This window comes from Macrobrachium nipponense, chromosome 24, assembly GCF_015104395.2.
Source record: "Macrobrachium nipponense isolate FS-2020 chromosome 24, ASM1510439v2, whole genome shotgun sequence".
Taxonomy (NCBI): Eukaryota; Metazoa; Arthropoda; class Malacostraca; order Decapoda; family Palaemonidae; genus Macrobrachium; species Macrobrachium nipponense.
In genome coordinates, this window is record NC_061091.1 from 44,723,686 (window position 1) to 44,748,208 (window position 24,523).

The window sequence follows — 24,523 nt, forward strand, 5'->3', positions numbered from 1 at the left end:
GAAGCTGGCATGGGGTTGAGTGTGATCGCTAAGGATTATGGCTGAAATCCGCTGACGATAGGCACCATCAAAGCAGCTACACCTTCCAAAGGCGTGACTATTTTGTCCAACAAGAGGAGCCACATGCATGATGAGATGGAGAGGCTGCTTCTGGTATGGATTAAACACAAAGAAATCGCTGGTGATATGATAACTGAGATGGCAATCTCCCACAAGGCCAGCGCTATTTTTGGTGATCTGATTGCCCATGCCGAAGACGACGGAGGAAAAGGGACATCAACGCCAACCCCAGACTTCAAGGCTTCTCGTGGGTGGTTTGATAAATTCCGTAAACGGACTGGCATCCATTTGGTGGTGCAGCATGGGGAGGCTGCCAGCTCGGACATGAAAGCGGCCGAATCATTTATTAAGACGTTTGACGAGATGACGATCAAAGAAGGCTATAGTTCTCAGCAAGTCTTCAACTGTGATGAGACTGGCCTTTTTTGGAAAAAAAATGCCTTGTCGGATGTACATCACAGAGGAAGAGAAGAAGCTACCTGGGCATAAGCCTATAAAAGACAGGCTTACGCTCACACTTTGTTCCAACGCCAGTGGGGATTGTAAGGTGAAGCCCCTACTTGCCTATCATTCCGAGACTCCTTGAGCCTTCAAGGCCCACAAAGTGTGAAAGAAGAAGCTTCCGGTGATGTGGAGGGCTAATGCAAAAGCCTGGGTAACGAGACTTTTGTTCACCGAATGGGTAAATCTGTGTTTCGGCCTGACAGTGAAGAAATTCTTGGAAGAGAAGCACCTCCCTCTGAAATGTCTGCTGTTGTTGGAAAATGCCCCTGTTCACCCTCCTGGCCTCGAGGAAGATATCCTAGCGGAGTATTCTTTCATCAAGGTTCTTTATCTTCTGCCTAACACAACCCCTCTCCTTCAGCCCATGGATCAGCAAGTGATACCGATTTTCAAGAAACTGTATATGCAACATCTTTTCAAGAGATGTTTCGACATCACCGATACCACAAACCTCACCTTGCGTGAATTTTGGAAGGAGCATTTCGATATCGTGATATGCATCCGACTCATCAATCAAGCTTGGTAGGAGGTTTCGAGGCAAACCTTGAATTCTTCGTGGAGGAAACTTTGGCCTGATGCCTTATCCGTCCGAGACTTAGCTGATGCAGATTCAGAAACAGTTGACAATCCTGAAACTGTTTCGCAACCAGATCTTAACGAGATCGTTGCACTCGGCAATTCCATGGGGCTGGTCGTCAACGAGGACGACATCAATGACCTTCTCGAGGAGCACCAAGAGGAGCTTACAATGGATGACCTGAAGGAGTTGGAGGCCATGCAACATAATGTCGTTCAAGATAAATTCTCTAGCAGCGGCGAGGAGGAGGAGGAGGAGGACCCTATGACAACAGCAGAAATTAAGGATGCTCTAGCTGCTTTTCATAAAGTGCAATCATTTGTAGAAAAGAGACACCCCAAAAAGGCTTACACAGGTCGTATGCTTGCGCAGTTTGATGACGTTTGCCTGAGTCATTTCAGGAACATCGTGAAAAGCAGGCAGAAGCAATCTTCCTTGGATAGTTATTTTTTAAAGAGGCCTTTAGTAGTAGTAAGCAAACAGGAAGATCCAAGTGATACGAAAAAACAGAAAGTTGAAAGAGGTGAAGAAAAGGAAATTTTGTAAAAAATAAAATGTAAAATATAAAGTAAAAAAAAACTAAAAATCATAAAGAAAAAAAAAGAAATTTAATTTTAGGTTTTTTGTAAAGTTAGGTGTTAATGTTTTCTGCCATTTGTTAACGTGCTTTGTAAAGTTTAGGGTTAGTGTTTTCTGCCATTTCTTTAATGTGTTCCGTAAAGTTAAGTATTTATGTTTTCTACCATTTGTCCTCCTCCTCTGTCGCCACTTTCGGAGATTGCCTCACTCGTAAGGTTCCACATTTTACTACATATGTACGTACAGTATTTCTTGTACCATGTACACAAATACACTTTATTTACAGGTATAGTATGGTTTATGTTAGGTATTGAATGGTTCAAATTGTTGTATTTCATTGTTTATTGGTCAATTTAGCTTTATTATAAAATTTACTGTGGTGTTTTTGTAGGGCTTGGAACGAATTAGGCAATTTACATGTAAAACGTGGTTCGAGATACGAAAAAATCAGGTTACAAAGGCCACTTCGAAACGGATTAATTTTGTATCCCTGAGGCACTAATGTACTTAAAGTTGATAAGGTTATTTATTATGAAATCTGTGAAGAACTCACAAGTTTTATTGTGGTTTTGGTTATGCGGAAATAGTGGTATATTTCTGGTATGTAGGTAGATTGTAAATGTCCAAATCTGCTTTTTGGATAATATATATTACAGGTGGCAATATTTTATTATTATTTAAATTTAAGGACTATGGGGAAGTGGTCACTGGTATATGAGTCATCCAGGACATTCCACTCAAGTCTTTCAGCTAAGTCAACTGAGCACAGTGAGATATCTACAGAAGAAAAGGTTAAGTGGGTACTGGAGAAGTAAGTGGGCACATCACTTTCATTTAGGCAGCATAGGTCATGCTCCAGTTGGTTATTAGATTTAGCAGTTGTTTGTTTTTCATAACTAAATATTAATAAACCTATTTTTTATTTTATAATTTCCTTTCTGTATTTTAAGGATTCAGAACACAATTCATTCTCATGTTGGGGTGTTGAAGGGCATTTCCTTAATTTAATAAAATTGTCTATACAATTTTGTATTGTGTCTTCTGTCTTGGTGGTTAGTTGGTTCGCGTGGTGGGCTAGCCTACAATTAATAAATTTTGGGTGGTTGCAGTTCCAATTAGTGATATGGTTATTTGCACATACTGGTGCCTTATTACTCCATTTTTTGTATGTGTCTATACCTTGAGCACTGTGTACACTGTAGTAGTTTTGGAATGAAAGGACAAACTTCTCTATTCTGCCAGAGAATTTTAATTCTGAATGGGAGGTCTTGGCCTGTAAATTTAATTTGGCAATGTTGATATTTCTATTCTTGTCTTTCCTACTAGGAAGAAATTCCTGAGGTTCAAGAGCCCCCTCACCATGTCAAGGTGGTCCCAAAATGAGGTGGAAATCATACATGTTAGATCTAACATACCCTCATCTGTGAGTCTTCAAATCTTACACATTCCATTCCTCAATACCAATTAGAAAGATTGTCTGCAGGCTGGCTGACAGCAGACTGTGCTCACAACTAGTTCCATGTACATAATGAGAATCTCACTTCTCCTTTATAGCCCAGGTATGGATGTGAAGGGATATTGAGGATGCCATCATATGCAGCATCTCACAAAGGAGGCATTGAATTAAAAGGACTGTAACTCATTCATCTTGTAGAATTTTATGGTTATCTCTCCATATTCATTAACAATTATGTGTCAAAATACAGTGCTGAACATTTAAATATGTTGTATGGCTAAAAAACAAACATAAATTACTGGACACTACAAGATTTAACATATTAATGTCTATAATGAATATGATGAGTCAACAGTATGTTATGAGTGAAAAAATTGTATACTGCAAAAACACTTAGTATTAAATAAATTGAAATTTTAACTAAAGAAGCACTTTAGGGCATGGATTTTCAGTCTTAATGAATGGCTTATTGGTATGATTACTGTAGGTTATGGGTAAGAAATGCACAAATGAATGCTTATGACTATTATAACCATAACGAATGTTGAGTAATGAGTCCTCAAGGATTACCCATTCCATGGTCTATCCAAAGTTCCATGGTGACTAGAACAATGACAAAGAATTCTCTTATCTGGTCTTGTGGCCGGATATTTTCATAATAATAAACAGGATTAGAGGGTACTTTCTCTTATCCTAAGCAAATGCTCAACCCAGTTTACCTACGTCAATACCCACAAAAAGAAGTGGCTAGGCACATATGCACCAGACCAAGAAGCCATACCTTTCTGTTGGTCACTGCAGGATGATCCCTTACCCGAAACTCATGTCTTTTTGTCAGAGAAGTGGGAGGGTTTTGAGCACTCAACAGCAACTACAAATAATGTTTTTCCTATGCCAAAACCAGTTTTTTATATAGCTTAGCCACTATCTTGTCCTCAAGGAGTTTTACAAAGAAATTGACAGGTGACAAAAAATGTTTGAATTTTAATCCCAACAATACAAAAACATTTTTGGTTCAGGGTCAAGTCATTGTTTGAAAGTCCCATTCTTCATTCCAAATACCTTTAGGTTTTGTAACAAAGAACAAGAAATTAAGTACAAACTTATGTTTTTTAGGGTGAAGTTCTGTGGTGACTTAACTAAGCATGCTGGGTATGGTTGCAGTATTGTCAAACCTTCCCCAGCGATAGTTAGCATACTCACCTCTGTTAGGAAGACCCGTGGTTTGCCACTGTAGCAACCATGGGTCAAGACTTTCCATGCCACCTACCTATAGTGTACATAGTCAAATTTTTTCGGGCTTGTGGCAAGTGCTACTAGAATGTAGGAAAAAACAGACCTTTTGTGATGTCTGCCGTGCCCTCTAGGTAAACCTCAAGTACTCCAACTGGTATAATGTTTCGTCTACTACAATCAAACCTCAGTTTTCGTACACCTCTCCCTTCGTACGTGTTGCTTTTTGTAGACTTTTTCTTCGAAATTTTGTCTCGGTTATCTTATGTTTCCTTGGTTTTTGTACACTAGGAAACACTTCTTCCGGGGGCCCAGTGTGTGACCAGGCCCCATATCGAGCACCCAAACAAAGATCCCATCTTTTTTCATGACCCATTCTACCTTTGTGTTTCTTGCTTTTATGCTTTTTGTGTTATTTTATTTCAGTGCAACTGTTAATAAGCCATCATGGAGCCAAAGAAATTTTCAGGTGTTAGGCCTTCCGTAAAAAAGGCGGGAATCACTACAGTGTTCCCCTGATTCGCGAACCCCCGCGAATAATCAGACCCCTACTGAAAAACTTATAACTGCCTATCTTGAAAGTTCAGATACCAAATGTATAACTTAAATAACATCATACTTCAAATATACCTTAAATTACTATCCTATTACAGTATTAATCTTTGAGATTATAATATTAGAATAATTTCAAAGTCATCTTAAAAATTTTACCATTAAAAATATATATGTACAGCCAATAAAAGAAGAGAGAGAGAGAGAGAGAGAGAGAGAGAGAGAGAGAGAGAGAGAGAGAGAGAGAGAGAGAGAGAGAGAGAGAGAGAGAGAGAGAGCAATGAATGGGAACATTATATATCTGACCATCAAGAGTGAAATTATGAATTATTTTTGAGACAGATAAAAATAATGTGGAGAGAGAGAGAGAGAGGAGAGAGAGAGAGAGAGAGAGAGAGAGAGAGAGAGAGAGAGAGAGAGAATAGCTTCTTAGATTCCAACTCCCTCCCCTCTTTCCCCTCCATCAACAGTACAGTGGTACCTCGAGATACGAAATTAATCCGTTCCGAGGCGGCCTTCGTATCATGAGTTTTTCGTATCTTGGAACACATTTTACATGTAAAATGGCTAATCCGTTCCAAGCCCTCCAAAAACTCCCCATTAAATTTCATAATAAAGCTAAATTGACCTATAAACAATGAAATACTACAACAATTTGGACCATTCAATACCTAAATAAAGAATAAAAATGCAAAACCTGTAAATAAAGTGTATATTAGTGTACAAGAAATATTACTGTAATGTAAAATGTGGAAGCTTACCTTTCGAGTGAGGCTATCTCTGAAAGTGGCGGCAGAGGAGGAGGAGGACAAACGGCAGATACATACACTTAACTTTACAAAACACTTAAAAAAATGTCAGAAAAACAAAGTAAACTTTACAAAACACATTAACAAAACTGTAACACTTAACTTTACAAAAAACTTATTTATTTTGTCTTTTTTTTATTTTTACATTTCTTTTTACTTTTTTATACTTTACGTAATTTCAATTTCTTCACCACGAATGGATGCCAGTCCATTTACGGAATTTTTCGAACCACCCATGAGAAGCCTTGAACTCTGGGGTTGCCGTTGATGTCCCCTCTCCGCCATCGTCTTCGGCTTGGGCAATCAAATCGCCGAAAATAGCGCAGGCCTTCTGGCAGATTGCCGTCTCGGTTATCGTATCGCCATCGATTTCTTTGTCCTCGATCCATACAAGAAGCAGCCTTTCCATTTCATTATGCACATGACTATTTTGTTGGACAAAATAGTCACGCCCTTGGAAGGTGTAGCTGCTTTGATGGCTTCCTTCTGCTTAAGGATAGTGCCTATCGTCGACGGATTTCGGCCGTATTCCTTAGCGATCACACTCAACTGCAAGCCAGCTTCATACTTTTTTATTATCTCCATTTTTGTCTCCATAGAAAGCATTATCTTCTTTCTGTGAACTTCAGCAACTTTCTTGGGACCCATGACTCTATGTACTGTACGTAATTAAGTTACGTTCTCACAACATGATAAAGTAGCACAACACGATAATATGTACTGCAACGAAATCACTAACGAATTTACGTTACTAAACGAAATCGTTGGACCGAACGAATGCCGACTGCGTATGGTAAAGTTTCGGGTGCGGAGTGGCCGAGCTAAGGCACGCCAACACGTACGTATAGAAGATGTATGATGGGAGGGATGCTGTCCAATTAGAGAGAAGGATCTCATGGCTTGGCTAGCATCAGGAACCAATGGGAGAGCAGGAGGATGGTGGCGAGTCTACTATAACTAAGATGGCGGCGTGCGGCGCGAGTTTCAAAATTGTTATGGGGCGAATCTCGGACTTTCAGAAACCTTTCGTATCTTGAAAACTTTTCATATGTAGAGCAGTAAAATTTTTCGTGTTAGCTTTTGTATCTTGAGTTTTTCATAAGTTGAGCCTTTTGTATCTCAAGGTACTACTGTATATCAAACTATCATTTGCTCCCCACCCTCCTTTCTAGAAGTGGATAAAAAGACTGGGAATTGCTATTTCTTTTATTAATTTTATTAATATTTGAAAATTATTTTTTAAGTAAATCATTTCTTTATACGGCAAAACAAATAAACATACGTAAGAGGAGGAGAAGGAAGAGAGAAGAGAAGAGAGAGAGGATGGAGAGAACAGAGAGGAGACGAGAGAGAGAGAGAGAGAGAGAGAGAGAGAGAGAGAAATTGTTTTGTTTACTCTCAATAAACTTAATATTATTTGAAAATTAGTACAGTAAATTATTATTTTATCATAAAATGTAGTGTAGTAACCTTAAAAATATATAAATGAACTTCTAACACTTCCAGCCAGAACAGAATTACTGCTATAACATATGTACGTATCTTGTGGGGCAAGAGAGAGAGAGAGAGAGAGAGAGAGAGAGAGAGAGAGAGAGAGAGAGAGAGAGAGAGAGAGAGAGAGAGAGAAAGAAATTATCATTTTTAATCATATGAATATTTAATCTTACTACACTTACCAATACGGTATTAATCAATATTATTATTTGAAAATTAGTCATTTTTGTATAATAAAAATGTACTTAGTCATGAAAATAACAAAAACATACGCTAATTAGTGAATATAAAACCCACAAATAGGCGAATCCCTGCAAATAATGGGTCGACACGATCCAAAGAAAAATTCACAAATAGGCGAGTTCTTGAATCTTGAGAACACGAATATGGGGGAACACTATAGAATTTAAGAAAGAACTCATAACAGTGTTGGAGGAAGTTGCATGCTGATCTCAGTGAGAAAAAGCCTACAACAAGCACTGCTGTTAGTGAATTTAAGGCCAGCAGAAGCTGGTTTGAAATATTCAAGAAACAAATGGGAGTACGTAATATGCCTACTTAAGAGATTAAGGACATGCATGCAAAGTGGAATGATGTAAAAATGTTTGTGGAGAATTATCATCCCAACAAAGAAGTTGTAATCTGTGTTTAACTTTAGGGAAATTTTAAAGATAGGCCAGAAACAAATGTCTCTGGACAGTTTTGCTTTGTGACAGGGGTCCTAGTGTGACAGCTGGTCCTAGTGCCAGTAAATAACGAAAGTGGGGAAGTAACCTCAGATAATGTCAGTAAAAAACAAAGAGAAGTAACCCCAGATAGGTCCTTGAGACCTGAAGTCCTGGAGGGAGATTCCCCTTCCAAACAATAACTTCTCTTCCTCCATCTCCACTCCTCTCCGTCTTCCATACACTAACAAGTGTTTTCCATAAAGGTAAAAGTGATATTAAATGATAATTTATTAATTTCATTAGTCATTTAAAATTTATTTTTCATGGTTTTCTGCATGTAAAACTGTGTTCATTCCCTATAAAATGTAATTTTTCTTAATATTTTTGGGGGTCTGGAATGCATTAATTGTACAGGCGGTCCCCGGGTTACGACAGTTCCGGTTACAACGTTCCGAGGTTACGACGCTTTTTCTTAAATATTCAATGGAAAAATCCGTCCTGGGTTACGACAGTTCCGGTTACAACGTTCCGAGGTTACGACGCTTTTTCTTAAATATTCAATGGAAAAATCCGTCCTGGGTTACGACGCTGACGCTTCCGACGCTCCGAGTTAACGACGCTTTTAAAAAACGCATGCTATGATAAAAATCCTTTATAGTTTAGCACAGTATATTAATAAAAATAAGTTTCTGGTTAGATTACAACAAAAATTTTGAGGTTATGATGATTTTCGACACTTTTTATGTCATATTTTTCTATGTTTTTTAGTGACGCCTCATATGCGGAACTAGTTTCCGAGCGAATGAGTACATACTAGCTTGCGGTGCGCAGAATTTACATATAACAGTCCAAAAGCGCAAATAATGAAAAAATCATTGCTTGTTTCCAGTAATAATAACAAAACGAAGTTTCTGGTTAGATTACAACGCAAATTCCAAGTATCCAAAGAGAGACATTATCCAGTAATTTGATCAGAGAAAGAGAGAGAGAGAGAGAGAGAGAGAGAGAGAGAGAGAGAGAGAGAGAGAGAGAGAGAGAGAGAGAGAGGCGCCTTCCGACGCTCCGAGTTAAGGACAGAGAAGTGTTCGTTTCATTAAACGGCCTCTGACTCATGCCAGTAAATGTTTTGTTGATACTAATAATATAAGCCTATTTAAAGATACGTTTACTTTAATTAGTTTATATGATACGCAAAATCGAAGTATCCAAAGAGAGACATTATCCAGTAACTGGAACCTTGACATACGAATTTAATTTGTTCCGTTACCATCGTCGTATATCAAAACAGTTGTATCTCAAAGCATTTTTTTCCCATTAAAAATAATGTAATATGTATTAATCCTTTCTAGCGCTATGAAACCACACCTAATCACAGCTAAATTACATATAATATACACAATTTATACACAAATAAACAAGTAATAACACACATAATGATAAAATAACATAGCAATGTGATAAATGATAATAAATGTTAATAAAATCAATTAAAAAAAGAAAGGAATTTTACTTACCACAACGAAAGATGACGTGAGGCCAGCAGGGGGAGGAGGTAGGGAAGGGTGGCAGGGAACGATTTGTTCTCTTTTTATTTACGTATGTACACTAATAACTACGTAATAAACACAAATGAAATAACATTGCTAAACTAATTTCTATTTATTTTTTTAATCAGTTCGTAGTTTAGAAATAATGGTGATGCCTTTGAAAGGTTTTTATAGCTTCCTTCTGCTTGATGATCGTGGATATTGTAGAAGGATTTCGACCATACTCGTTTGCCAAATCGACGATACGAACGCCACGTTCATGCTTTGCTATAATTTCATGTTTTGCTTCCATCGAAATAATTTTCTTGGGTTTTTTCTTATCACCTGCTTTGTCTTTAGCTTTGAAACCCATGGTTAATAATAAAATAGACAAAATAACACGAAAAATAGGCGCAAATACAACGAACTAAACAACGACGTGTTAACATGCAGCACCAACAAACAAACAGACTGAACGCCATTTATCGGTCGCCTATACAACTAACACTCATCGCAAAATCGTATCTCAAATATTTCGTTGTATATCAAAGCTTATATTTTCGCAAATTTTCTGTTGTATCTCAAAACATTCGTATATTAGGGCAATCGTATGTCAAGGTTCCAGTGTAATTTGATCAGAGAGAGAGAGAGAGAGACGCCTTGGCAACAATGGTCTCCGAGATTGACGTAACGTTTATTTTCTGAACAGATAGGACAGAGAAGTGTTCGTTTCATTAAACGGCCTCTGACTCATGGCAGGAAATGTTTTGTTGATACTAATATATAAGCCTATTTAAAGATACGTTTACTTTAATTAGTCTATATGATACGTAAATAGTAATCAGCTGTTCTTGTAGCCCTCAAGATTTGGCAAAATCACTCCAGGTTGTACATAAAACTTCAAGAATGTAGTGTCACCAGAGGATTACAATAGTTTTTACCTTCAAGAACCAGCATTCTTATATGAAAATAACTCCAGGTTGTACATAAAACTACAGGAAACAACATGTAGTGTAACCAAAGGATTACAAGTAAGGTTTTTATAATTTTTTATTAGTTTAAGACATATTTCCAAGCGTCGTTCCGGCTTACGACGCGTCTCAAGAACGGAACCCCCGTTGTAACCCGGGGACTGCCTGTATTTACAATATTCCTTATGGGAAGAATTTTTTCGGTTTTCATACATTTCAGTTTTCGTAAGAGGTTCTGGAATGGATTATGTATGAAAACCGAGGTTCCGCTGTAATTCTAGTTTACTTAGAATAGGAGATTTCCTTCTTAAAAGAATCCCATTCTTGGCCAGGAATGACAGGCCAGAGGACAATAATAATTGACAGTCAGCTGTTTTGCATTATATATTGTCCCTGTCTAAGAGAGCACAGTTTGTTAATACGAGCTCCTGACGGTAATGCAATGAAGATCACATATTGTAGCTTGTGGTTGTATCGGGTCAACTAAATTGGGGGGGCTGATCGAAGTCGAAGCACTTTGTTCAGGGACCAAGTAATTGTGGGCCCCTAGATCAACCAGATGTCTAGGTGGGTTATTGGTTGTATTTCTGATTTCTCGAAGAACTACCATTACTAACTTTGTCAAATCTTAGGGCAATGTTTAGCTCACAGGGCATGACTTCAAACCTGTACATATCTTTCCCTATCCAGAGCGATAGGTAGGGGCAGAAGAGAACTGCAACAGGGATGTGTCAGTACTATACATCTTTCAGGTCTATAGTTATCTAAGTCCCTTTGAGAACAATTGAATGCACTAGGGCAATGGTAGTTATTTGGGAAATTTGGCAAACAATGTGCTTGTTCAGTATTGATAGGTCTAGGATCACTCTTCGTTTGGAGGAATCCTTTTTAGGGACACTTAGGAAGACATGCTTGGTGGTAATTATCTGCATGTTTCTCTATGGCTCCCATTAACAGGGTCTTTCTGCACATAACATTCCCAAGGAGTCTGGTTTTTGGAAGAACCCCTTAACAATAGGGTGAGGGGTGGGACTGTTTCCAACCCAGCCATTTAAAAGGGAAGACTTCAATTGCCTGTGGTGCACTGAAGTTGACCCCAAACCATACCATTCCTATTGATATCTACCTCTTCCTCTGCCTCTGCCACTGATAGGCATTCCATTTGTTGCTTTTCATTTTCATATAAGAGGGTCTTTGTAACTTGTAATAAAGATTTTCTTGCTGTTGTTGTTGTCTTTTTGTGAGGCATCATCCATTTTGAATACCAACCTGTTCTTCAAGGAAGAAACTTTTAGGGTCATTGAAGACTTACCTTTTTAGGGTTGGGTAAGAGGAAGTTTAAGGTTTTTGTTTCCTAAATTCCTCTTTTTCCCAAATAAGAGTAATATTCCTGTATAATTCTGTTGGTGGGCTTGCTCGTTAAGTTTTTAATCACAACAGACTCCTCAAACAGGTCCTTACAGAAAGGGTTATTATGTAATAATGAAGTTACATTGGGAGGTGACCAGTTGGAGCTCTCCAATGTTTCCATTCGCACTTTTATGCGCCACTCTAAAAAGTCATAGAATGCTTGCCACAGGGTTCTCATAAGACTTTTGACCACAACAGCAACAACTGTTCTTGAACATTTTGGAAGCCTTTTGATAGCAACTTCCAGCAAGGTGGTAGAAGTTACAATACTAGAGATGTATCCTAGAATGAAATTCTGCTGAAGATGTCGCCTCTGAGATTCTTCTCATACTCCTAAATTGTTTTCTAGCTAAAAATAAATGAGACTTTTTCCATTTCAGAAGGGAGCTGCAGCATTACCCATTCCTTGGTGGAGTTTTCCAAAACTGGGATGACCATGGTAAATGGTTTTAATTCTGTCATTGTCTCTGGTCTTTTAATCACTATAATATTCTGTGAGTCTGTCTTTACAAGATTAATCATTCTAAAAATGAAGGACAGAAGGCATGAACTCTTTGGTGAGCCACTTTACCTCCTGGTTAAGGGTGTTTCTATAGCTTTTAATGTTATAGACAGGTAAGAAGAATGATTCTGTTAGTGGTCTTTCACAAGTACAGCTTTGATCATAGTTTTTCTCTCATTAATTAGATATTTACTATAGGGAGACAAAATGCACATTGATGCGTCTAACCAAGGATTACTAGTATCATCAGGGATGAGTATTGGAGCTCCTATCATGTTTTCATTTGAAGTTTTGTTTCCAGTCGGAATTCCAACACCTGACCTTATTTGGGCAGCATTTGCATCTCCTCTCACTTTTGGGTTGCAAAATGTCCTGCACTGACTTAAATTTCTTTCTGGAATCATGCATCATGCTGCTCATGCAGTGCCATTCTGTGGCAAGGACATTTTCTGATTTTATTCATAATTTCCTTATGTAATTGACCAGCCACAAGATGTATATCCTGTTTGGCGAAGCTTGCACCTCTTCACTGAGCTTCAACAACTGAACTGTAACTGCCTTTTACCAAAGGGGCAGAAGTCCTGGGCAAGTTACAATACCCATCTGAAATCATAGTAATATTAGATCTTATTATCCCTTTTGAGGGAAAAGATCCTCTTCAGCATCAATAGCTGTAAAAGAGATTGAATTTCTTATGAAAGGTTTCTCCCATAACTTTCTGAAATTTGAGTCCCTGATACATCTGGGTTCAGCAGGGTCATTTCAGTGGCAATGCCCCCTTTATATTTCGTAGTAAGAAGGTCTCCCTCATGTAAAAATTCTGCTACTTCCTCTGTGGGATTAACCAGCGAGGTAGAAGGGACTGCTATTACTGGGTTTTTGGCCAAACATAAAACACATGGGAGATACCAGTGACTGATGTTACTGGGTTTTAACCCAAACATAAATCTTGATCTGATAAAGAAGGATTACATATTGGCTGCCGGAGTTTTGCTGTAAAGATATAATTTCCCTTTCCTTAGTCCTACCGAACCTTAGAAGTCACCGGGAAAGCTTGCAATGAGCAGTTTCATCCTTGAAACTTGCTGCCAGTAGCATACTACAAGTCTGGTACATATCTGTCGACCAAGCAGATTTCCATTATTTTTTACAAGACTATACTCATGCAGGTGGTATGAGCCATACCCACTGGCACAAAATATTTTATTTACAGAATGTGCAGAACTTTCTATTTTACTGTAAGTGATCCACCAAGGTCAGTCAAAAAGGGGGCCCACAGACTCCTTACACTATTGACATGTTTCTGTTTCTAGAAGGTAACCCATGATTTATGGATTCTCCATCTTTCAATACTGATTTGTTATAATCTGCTTTGGTATTTCTTGATTTTCCTTTTCTTATAATCAACATAGCTCAGAAGTAATACTTCTTTTGAAAATGATAAAATTTTTATCATGCATGAAGGCATGTGAACAAAAATTAAATCAGACTTAAACATTAATTCAATCCAATTAATTTTCTCTCTCTCTCACATAATGAAAATAATGTCATGTTAATCAATTTTGGACTTTTTCTAAATTGTTTACATAATTTTCATTAATTGTATGGGTCATTGGTATTTCATTTTTTAAATTATAAATTTTGTTGGCCTTTTGTATACTTTATGTATTGCCAAGGTTCATCATGATTGCTTGACTGTAAAGTACAGGGGTCCTTACATGAGAAAGACTGACCCAGAGAGAGCTATTGACCCAAAACTATAATCGTTTTCTCCTCACCATTTACTTCGGGTAAATGCCAATTTGGCAACACTTGAGGAAAGCTCTGTCACATTGTCTTAATATTTTCATATGCAGTTTTTATCAATACATAACTGCAATATTGCCATGAATTACAATTCGACAATTTTCAATAAATAAAATTTTCTTTCAAAGAATCACAAAGCATTTGTAATTGCCAAGTCTCATAATGAGAAGTATAATTCCAAATAAAACTATAAAGTAAAATTAAAAATACTGTATGAAATACCTTTCATCAGGAGTACTGTCTTCTTCATCTGAACTACCACTACTAGTGTGCTTCATCATCAGTTTATCCAAAATGGCATCATCAGACAACTTTCTCTTTCTGTCAGAAGTTTCCTTGTGTTCTAACCTTTTCTTGTTGACACTGGCTGACTTTTGAGCCAAACATTCTTTGTCATCTGAGGATGTTTCTAAAAGTGAACATGTAGACTTGAACCTACAACTTTTCGGTGACCCTGAGGCCTTTAATGGCAATCTTGTCGGCGGCTGGAACTTTGTAGACAAACATGAAGTGGAGGGCACTCTGTCAGTTTTTCTCTCTTTTCCTGGGGAAAAAGGAATCTCTCTATCTTCCTCAGATTTTCCAAGTGGTGAAGGTGAAGTACCTCTCTTTAGAGAAGCCTTTTTGAGGGAAGATTCCCCTAAAGCAGGAAAAAGATGAAAAAAATGTAAAAAGATATCAGAGCATTAGTTATTTTTTCTTATATTGTAAAGTTACTAAATTTATAAAACTAAAAATAGAGATTTGTTAATGTACTTCTATAAATCAACATTGCAATATTATTTGTAAAATTTAAAAACTTGTAATCCTTAAAAAATATTCTTGGAATTGCAAATATGAGAAAATCTTTAAATATAAATAAATTCATAATGAAATACAGTATAGTGTCTAAATTCAGTCAACTATGAACTATAATTTTTTTTTATACAGAAAACATACAAATGAATTATACCATAATTACACCCCATTTGTGATGTTTTTTATACTCCCGACAATTCCATCTTTTGTTTAACAAAAAGAAGATAGTGGTAGACATGCACTTGCACCTAAGAATCAATGATGGAAAAAAAAAATCCCCACAAGCTCTGCTTATTTTCTAAAGCATTATATCATTTTTGTTTTCCTCACAATGCTATCAACCATAAATACCCTAAATTTGCTATACTGAACATATGAATACTCTACAGTCATTTGTCTAAAAAAAACTGAAGAACATAATTGCTGATATGTGACACCTGGTACCACAAGTACATAGAAAAGTAAAAAATGAGCCAAAGTTTCCTCAGCACAATCAAGTTTTCTGTACACCATATAATGCTGCAAAAAAACTCTAAGCCATAGCCCATGAAACTCTCAGCTGCAGCCCATGAAACTTTCAGCCACAGCCCAATGATGGCATGTATTGTTGACCTATAGTGGTGCCAGATGCACAATCATGGTTCATTTTAACCTAATCTTTGGCACAATTGAGTCTTCTGTGCAGTGATGGCCTCAGCCATGGCCCATGAAACTCTTAGCTGCAGCCCATGAAACTCAGCCTTGGTCCAATTGTGGCCTATGTTGTTGGTACCTATAGCACTGCCAGATTATGGCTGAATTCAACCTTAAATAAAATGAAAACTACTGAGGCTAGAGGGCTACAATTTGGCATGTTTGACTATTGGAGGGTAGATGAATAACATACTAATTTGCAGCCATAGCCTCAGCAGTTTTTAAGATCTGAGTGTGGACAGGAAAAGTCTGCACACAGACAGACATATGGCCATCTCAACAGTTGTCTTCTACAGGAAACTAAAACCAGCCATCCTATCCACTGTTCAAGTATAGTGATGATCACAACTGTGTACAGAATTTTCCCACCTGTATAACAACCAACTCATCAGTGTTCGCTCTACATTAATTAAATTTTCCTCCCTTTGTATTATTCATTCATCACTTTCTTTCAGCCCTTTTCACTGTATGGCAGGGTAAATCATGGTAAGTAACTACTGCTTAGGCTTCTCTTAAGTGGATTGTATACTTTGGCACACCATTTACTGCTTGTGTGCAGTGCTGTTGGCAGCTATGTATTAAACTCCTCCTACTGTACAATAGGCACCAGAAATGTAATCCAGTTTATCAGCTATTTTCAATCACTCATATCACTACAGCTTGGACTTTTCTCATGTGTGCTTTGAAAATCTACTGTTTTACTGTGCAGTGGGTCCCTATATAATTGTGGGGGTTGGGGATCATAACCACCCATAACAAAGGAAAATCTGTGATAAGTTGGAACTCACCCTCTAAAAATACTTATAGCTGCCTATTTTAATAGTTCAATCAAAGACCCCTCTCAAAATGCTTATAAATGTCTATTTTAATAGTTCAAACATAAAAAATACCTTTTGTTTAACAAAAAGAAGATAGTGAAAGACATGCACTTGCACCTAAGAATCAATGATGGAACACAAAATCCCCACAAGCTTTACTTATTTTCTAAAGCACTAAATAATTTTTTTCCATCACAATGTTATCAACCATAAATACTCTACATTTGCTATACTGAACATATGAATACTCTACAGTCATTTGTCTAAAAAAACTGAAGAACATAATTGCTGACATGTGCCACCTGGTACCACAAGTAAAAAAGTAACAAATGCGCCAAAGTTTCTACGGCAACTTGAAGTTTTCTGTACAGCATATAATGCTGCAAGAAACTCTCAGTCACAGCCTATGAAACTCTCAGCTGCAGCCCATGAAACTTTCAGCCACAGCCCAGTGATGGCATGTACTGTTAGACCAATAGTGGTGCCAGATGCACAATCATGGTTAATTTTAACCTTAAAATAAATAAAAAAGCAAAAAATGCACCAAAGTGTCTTTGGCACAATCGAGTCTTCAGTGCAGTGATGGCCTCAGCCATGGCCCATAAAACTCTTAGCTGCAGCCCATGAAACACAGCCATGGTCCAATTGTGGCCTATGTTGTTGGTACCTATAGTACTGCCAGATTATGGCTGAATTCAACCTTAAATAAAATGAAAAACTACTGAGGCTAGAGGGCTGCAATTTGGCATGTTTGATTATTGGAGGGTGGATGATTAACATACTAATTTGCAGCCATAGCCTCAGCAGCTTTTCAGATCTAAAGGCAGACAGAAAAAGTCTACACGGATAGACCAATTGCCATCACAACAGTTGTCTTCTACAAGAAAATAAAACCAACCATCCTATCCATTGTTCAAGTGTAGAGCTGATCACAGAATTTTCCCACCTATACGAATAACTGCCAACTCATCATTCATTAATTTCCTCCCTTTGTAGTATTAATTCATCACTTTCATTCAGCCCCTTTCACTGTTTTGCAGAGTAAATCAGGGTAAGTAACTACTGCTTAGGCTTCTCTAGGTGGATTGTATACTTTGGCACAACATTTACTACTTGTGTGCAGTGATGCTGGCAGAGTATTATAAGAATACAGTCATCTCCACCCTAATCACAATATGGGCAAACCAGATAGAATGTCAAGAGTCCTATCCCAGAACCAGACCAACTTGGAATCCATGGTCCAGCCCTGCACAACAGTTCTGCCTGATATCTTGGGCAGTTGATGGTCCTACCACAGTTCCCACTATTTAGCTTCGGATATAAACTCATTCCCAGCTATGATATCTTTTTATATTTATCAGGTACAATAAATTTAAGCAAAAGTGAGCCCCATCACCATGTCAAGGTGGTCCCAAGTTGAGGGGGAGAAGGGAAGTAACCCCGGATAAGGCTTTGATACCAGAAGTCCTTATAGAGGGGGATTCCCCTTCCAAAAAATAACCTCTCCTGCTCCCTCTCCCCTCCTTGCCGTCTGCCATACTTCAACAAGTCTTTTCAATAAAGGTAAAAGTGTTGTATATTCATTTATCCATTTCATAAGTCATCCATATTTATTTCACATTGTTTTCTGTATGTAAAACTAGTTATTCTCTATAAAATGTATCTTTTTCTTAGTTTTGGGTGTTTGGAATGCACTAATGGGATTTACCTTATTTCTTATGGGAATTATAGCTTCAGTTTTTGTACAATCCAGTTTTCATCAGACTTTCTGGAATGGATTACATAAGAAAACCAAGGTTCCACTGTACAAACTTTCCAGGATGACGTGCTACTGTGACTCATATCATCACTTAGTGCCTTGTTCTTTCCTAAAGAACATGATGAATTTATACAAACAAACACCTTATCTTTACTGTCATTAGATGGGTTTCTTTCCTTACTAATACAATTCCTGTTTCTTATAGATCCATGGGCAATCTGGCTGCCCTCATCTCAGGAGCTCTTTAAGGGACCTTACTGATCCCAAACAGCTAATTCTCGGACATTCAGTAGCTTGTTCAATGATATCAAAATTCTAATTCTGATATTATAAGCAATAGGGCGGGGTTACAGAAATAGAATTTCTAAATAGTGAAATTTCCCAGTTATAATTTAGACTACTATTCTTAATGTGTAGACAGCCGACTGGTTGGGACCCAGGAATCTACAGGTGCATGCAGATGGTTACCACAACCTTTTCTTTTTGCCTGCAACACAATGCAGAAGTGTCCGGGGCATTCAAAAGCCAAAAATGTGGTTTAATCATACATAATGAGAGTGAATGAAAAAAAATTACCTTTAAAACATAAAATTTTCAATTAATTCCCACTATTGCCAATGAAGCTAGGACAGCTTTTAGAAATAAAAAAACTGATTTCTCATAGTACTGCTAGGAATTTTAACAGCCAAGGGAGATGTTTCTTAAACTTAGGCGAGCAAATACTTAGCAACTTCAATATTACTACTGTTAAGCTAATTATACTATTCACTTCATTCTGATCCCATCAAATGTCATGAAATTATTCAAAATTAATAATGACTATTTTAACATCATGGTAGCACAGGGGTGGTGTCTTGAGGCCATTGAGGAATTGTTTAACTATATCTCATAAAAAAGTAGCGACAGTTTAAAGAGAAATATAAATGAAAGTACAGGCAGTCCCCGGCTTACACTGGGTTCGGCTTACAACGTTCCAAGGTTACAACACTTTTCGATTATATTTATCAGAAATTATTTCCAGGTTTAAAACACATGTTCCAGGGTTACAACGCTTACAACGCTGATCTGGCAGAAGAAATATGACTCCAAAAATACAAAATAATCAATATTTTAATTTTTTTTATGAAAAATTCAATAAGAATGCAATTTACATAGTTTTTATGCACCCAAAATATTAAAAGTAAGGTCTTCTTAGGATTTTTTATGATTTTCCGGCTTACAATGATTTTCGGTTTAAAACGCATCTCAAGAACGGAACTCCTGTCGTAACCTGGGGACTGCCTGTAGTTCTAAAGTTTGAAAAAATATTAGTAGTACCCATTTCTAATAGCCAAGTGAAACTGGCCACAAAGAAATACAATACTGAACAAAACGGCATACTTGTGAACGTCCACTGTTTATTCCCTTTTAACATTGCTTCAATTTTAACATTTTTTCTAAACAAATAGAATTCACTTCAGTCAACATTCAATTTCATCTATCCCTAATTTTTCTTGTCTCCTATGTTATTTAACTCTATTTGTTACATGTGTCACTTACCCCTTCGAGCTTCCTTGGGGGTCCAAAACTTGTCAATGGTATAGCATTGACTTCAGGCATAACTTAAAAGCTTGGAGATCATCTTCTTATTGCTCTCTATACATACATTTTGTATGACTATGCTAGTTTCAGTCTTATTTTGAAGCTAAATAATAGCTCTTTTCTTTCATTTATTTATTAAGAAACAACAAAATTATACTTTGAATAACGCTTTGAATTCACTCGAGAATAAGCATCTATTTGCTTTTTGTAAACACTTTTTAAAATATGTAATAAAAATTCATACCCTTTTTCTGCACCATTAAAAAGTATGATAAATTACCTCTCCAATTTGTATATAAGAGATGTATGCTATTGTTACTTATGCATATTGTTGTAGTATATAAAAAATGTAAAGAAAAATAAGGAAAAATAGGCACTAGTGATATTTCTTCAAACTTTAGAACTGCTTTCATTTATAATTCTCTTTAAACTCCCACTACTTCTTTATGAGATATAGTTAAACAATTCCTCAATGCCCTCAAGACACCACCCCAGTGCTACTATGTTGTTAAAATAGTCATTATTAATTTTGAATAATTTCATGACATTTGAAGGGATCAGAATCTAAGGTTAAACAATTTGTGGGTTTTGTCATTTTATAAATTTTACTGTCATTATCACAATATTACTACTATCTTCAACATTCACTTTACTTCCTTTATGGCAACTCAACAGTCATTAAATCTTTTGGGTGATTCATATACTACTAACAGCAATCTCTGAAATATATATGCAATCTTCACCAGCAATTCTAACATTTTAAAATAAGAAACAAATTATGGACTCCTATAATTCATCATCAAAACTAAATATATACTCTAAATATATACTCTTTGTATTTTACAAATAATCTAGAAAGTGGAAAAACACACACAACCAAGAAACAATGCAAATAATTACCTTCAGGTTTAGTTGATCCCTGGATTACAATACTGTTCTTCAAATTCAAAATCTCTTTAATTAATTTGTGGTTAAAATCAGATAACTCTTCTGCTGTGATGACAATGTTTAGATCTGCAAATCCATAACAAGTTTAGCACAGATATACCTACGCCAACATAAAAAATGTAATATGCATCAGAAAATTTACTGGTGCATAATACTGAAGTTACAATATTCCACATAATTTAAATGAGCACATCCAAATTAATTCATAATGATATTTTAATGACTATGGAAAACCAATATTAAATGGTAAAACAATGTTTTAAAAGGCAAGTAAATAGCAAAATTTGAGAACAGTAATGGTTTCACCTAAACAATGCAATGAAACACAAATTACATCCCCTCACTCTCTTACAAATTTAAATGCAAGACTTTACAAAGGTCTACCATTCACAGGAAGATTTAAAAAAACTTCAACTGGGCAAAACCTGAGAAAGCCTAACAAATTCTGTCTCAGAAGAATTCCTTACCAGTTATGTTCCTCCCAAACGAATGAAATGCATCTGCATGGCTTTTATCAAGACTGCTAAAAATTCTTGGTCCATCATCAATAATTAATGCTTTCAGGAATCTCAGGTTAATATCCTGGGTGAGCATCATGTCGTTTGGCAGTGGCAACAAAGGCAGTATAGTCTCCAGTGTTGTGATTATAACAGCAGCATCACCTGGAAAAAAAGTAAATATTTCTTCCAAAGTCAGATAATGCATTCCTAACTTTAGTGCACAATTCATGGAACATTAAACCTTTTAGAAACACTATCCTGTAAGCAGTATTCTCTCTTGTATGAAAAGTCAATGAATGCAAGACATTTCATTTACACACAATATGAAAATAAAAAATATTTTTGTATTTTTCCTAGGTACACAAACCTAAGCCTTTTACACAATAGTATCTTTCAGCAGAAGCTGGAAACTGTTGAAACCTGGTAACAAGGTACATATTTCTCCAGTCACAAGGACTGAAAAGGGAGGTTGAGGTGGTACTAAATATAAAAGGCTCTGGCTTGTATACCTAGGAGAAATTAAATTTTTATTCAAATTTTGTTATTTGTTCCTACAGGAATCCAAAGCATTGGCCTTTATATAAGTAATTTACTCCTTATGTCTGCCTTACATGGTTAATTGTTTTAAAAGTGAAGGGACAGAAGGCTATTAGTACTTGGTGAGCAAGTTGGCATTTATTCATAATGGGAGTGTAGGTCCATTTTCTGTTGACCTGGTAAACGGTGTCATCTATAATTTCCTATAATGTACCCGCTGTCTCGTCCTCAGGAATTACCCTTTCCATGGTCCATCCAGAGCTCCATAGTGATCAGATTAATGTCAAAGAATTCTCTTAACTGGTCTTGTAGCCTGGTATTGCATCCTAATGATAAACATTATAACACATGATAAAGTATAAATGTACTCAGGATAAGGAGGGCACTTTCTATTGTCCTTAGAGAACACTAATACCCAGTTTAACCAACTTCAAAACCGTAAGTGGTTATGCGCATACAGTTCGGTGGCTATTGGGTAACAGCCAACTGGTCGACAGGACAACTGGGCCAAAGCCAACTGGTCAACAGGGCAACAGCCAACTGGTCGAAAGGAAAACTAGGCGACAGCTTAGGGTAAGACTTTTTACTATGTAAATAGTATAATGAAATATTCATAATAGTATTAAGCATGACAGACATCGGCATTGATTACAAATTGAGTCTTTATTATGAAACAACTGGTCGAGACTTCACTATGTGAATAGTAAATTATACGAATATGTAGTAACAATGTAGCTGGGTGTGTTGCTGGCTGTTCCACAGCTCTTTGCTTCAAGTTTGTTTTCAGCCTATGCACTGCAGCTTCTTCACATCATTGTGCATGCGTGTGTTCTTTAGTTAACCGCACTTCCATTTTATCGTCATAACCTACTGACATTACTCTGCCGGTACAGGTTTTTCTTTTGTCACATTTCCAATATGTGGTATTTCATCTTGTCCCGTTCCTTGTGTAAATAAATCCTTCGTGAACAAACTTATCTTTTCATCTTTGTGAGGTTACGAATTCAGCCATGATGCAGGTTGAGTAACATCAGTAGCGGTATACAGTGGACCCCCCATATTTGCGTTCTACGGATTCGCAGATTTCTCTCTGGAACATTTCCCCACATTATTAGCGGAAAATTTACCTATTCGCTGTATTTTTCTATGAGACATATTAACAAATTCCTGTTTTTTTTTATCAATTTCATCATAAAATGCACTTTTTGTGATAAAACTATTAAAAAAACAAAATAACTAACAAAACACAAGGAGGTTTTAAGCATTTTTATAGGGGTTCCAACTATTCGGGGGGGATCTGGTACGCATCCCCCACAAATATGGGAGGACCACTGTAACAGTATAAATGGGACAACCAATTGTTACCCAGTTGTCCTGTCGCCCCGTTCACTGTCGCCCAGCTGACTGTTAGCCAGTTGTCCTGTCGCCCAGTTACCCCTGAACCGCACGTTCTTATTGGTTTAGCTAAGTGCAGTTTTTGGTTCCAGTTATAACTTTTTTTCGTTTACACTGTGGAGGGATGATTTATTGTGAGTGAAGAGCCGTATCGGCTTATTTCACTTGCTCACCTTGGTGCTTCTTACGATTTATGATCGTTAGGCTAGGTCCAAGAATTTTCTCCGCTTATTAAACTCATTACCGAGGTTCATGGATACATATAAGTTGAAAGCTAAGTGTACAATATTAAGTTTCAGTTAAAAATTCAATTTTGTTAGTTATATTGTGGAACAATGATTTCAGTATGCGTGAAAAGCAGTAAACCATCATTTTTCGCCAGTATACGTCAGTGCTGGCGATGTAGGATCATTAGCTATGAGAATTTCGTTCTTTGCTTATTCCTTTCATAACCAAAGTTCATGGAAACTTCCAACTTGAAAGCCGAGATGTAATTTCAAGTTCCAGCAAAAAATATTTTAGTTTAAACAGTGGAACCGTGATTTTAATGTGAAAATCTGTAAACTGGCTTTTTCGCCAGTACATATTATATTGCGCTTCTTACATTTTACAATCGTTAGCTGTTTGTAGAAGCGAAAGTTCTTTTGAAGAATTCATCAATCTATTTAGAAGTTTTATCTGGAGACATTTCACAATTATTATTAATATAGATATAACCTTTTCAGATAATGATGTCGGGAATAGCCTACCAGGCAGAAGCCTACAATCTATGTCAATTCACTAAGAATATGTTAGCTAGACTGTAATAGATATTGTCTGTAGCCTATAACCTAGGATAATATATCCTTAAGAGTGAAATAAAAAACTTGCATTAGGTACTAACCTAAATTGAAGTAATATTTAGAGACATATCTTGTCAGACTATGGGCCTGGGCAGTAGCATCTATGTTATATCAATGACCTCAGGATTAGATAAAAGGCTATTGACATTTTCCTTTTTTATATAACCTCTATACTTAATCATTGTTTTAATACTGTAGGCTATCATGTGCATACCCTTTAAAGGGAATTAAATAATCTACATTGATTTGAACAATAACCTAGGCTAGGTGATTGGCTAGCCTAGCTATAGTAATCCAAAAACAGTTAATCAGGACTAGACAATAACCTATACTAGGCAATAACCTAGCAATTTATTGTTTTATATAGTAGACAAAAAAACAGTACATAAACCAAATGGACTATCAGGTAGTAGCCCATCTTGAAGGCTACAAGTTACACCAGGTTAATCTCATAAATTTAGATAAAAAAACTATACTAGGTGAGAGCCTAACTAAAATTTCACAT

The 24,523-nt window shown here is 36.8% G+C and overlaps 1 protein-coding gene across 2 annotated transcripts in view; it reads right to left on the reverse strand.

Annotated features, from left to right (window-relative positions):
- The window catches only part of LOC135205593 (uncharacterized), a 514,233-nt gene that overhangs the window by 12,757 nt on the left and 476,953 nt on the right, over window positions 1-24,523 (reverse strand). For both annotated transcript variants that reach the window (XM_064236362.1, XM_064236363.1), the window contains exons 15-17: window positions 21,212-21,406; window positions 20,697-20,810; window positions 14,370-14,787 (exon numbers count right to left, since the gene is read on the reverse strand). In XM_064236362.1, the coding sequence (XP_064092432.1) occupies window positions 14,370-14,787; window positions 20,697-20,810; window positions 21,212-21,406 (727 nt within the window). The remainder of the gene's footprint in view (window positions 1-14,369; window positions 14,788-20,696; window positions 20,811-21,211; window positions 21,407-24,523) is intronic.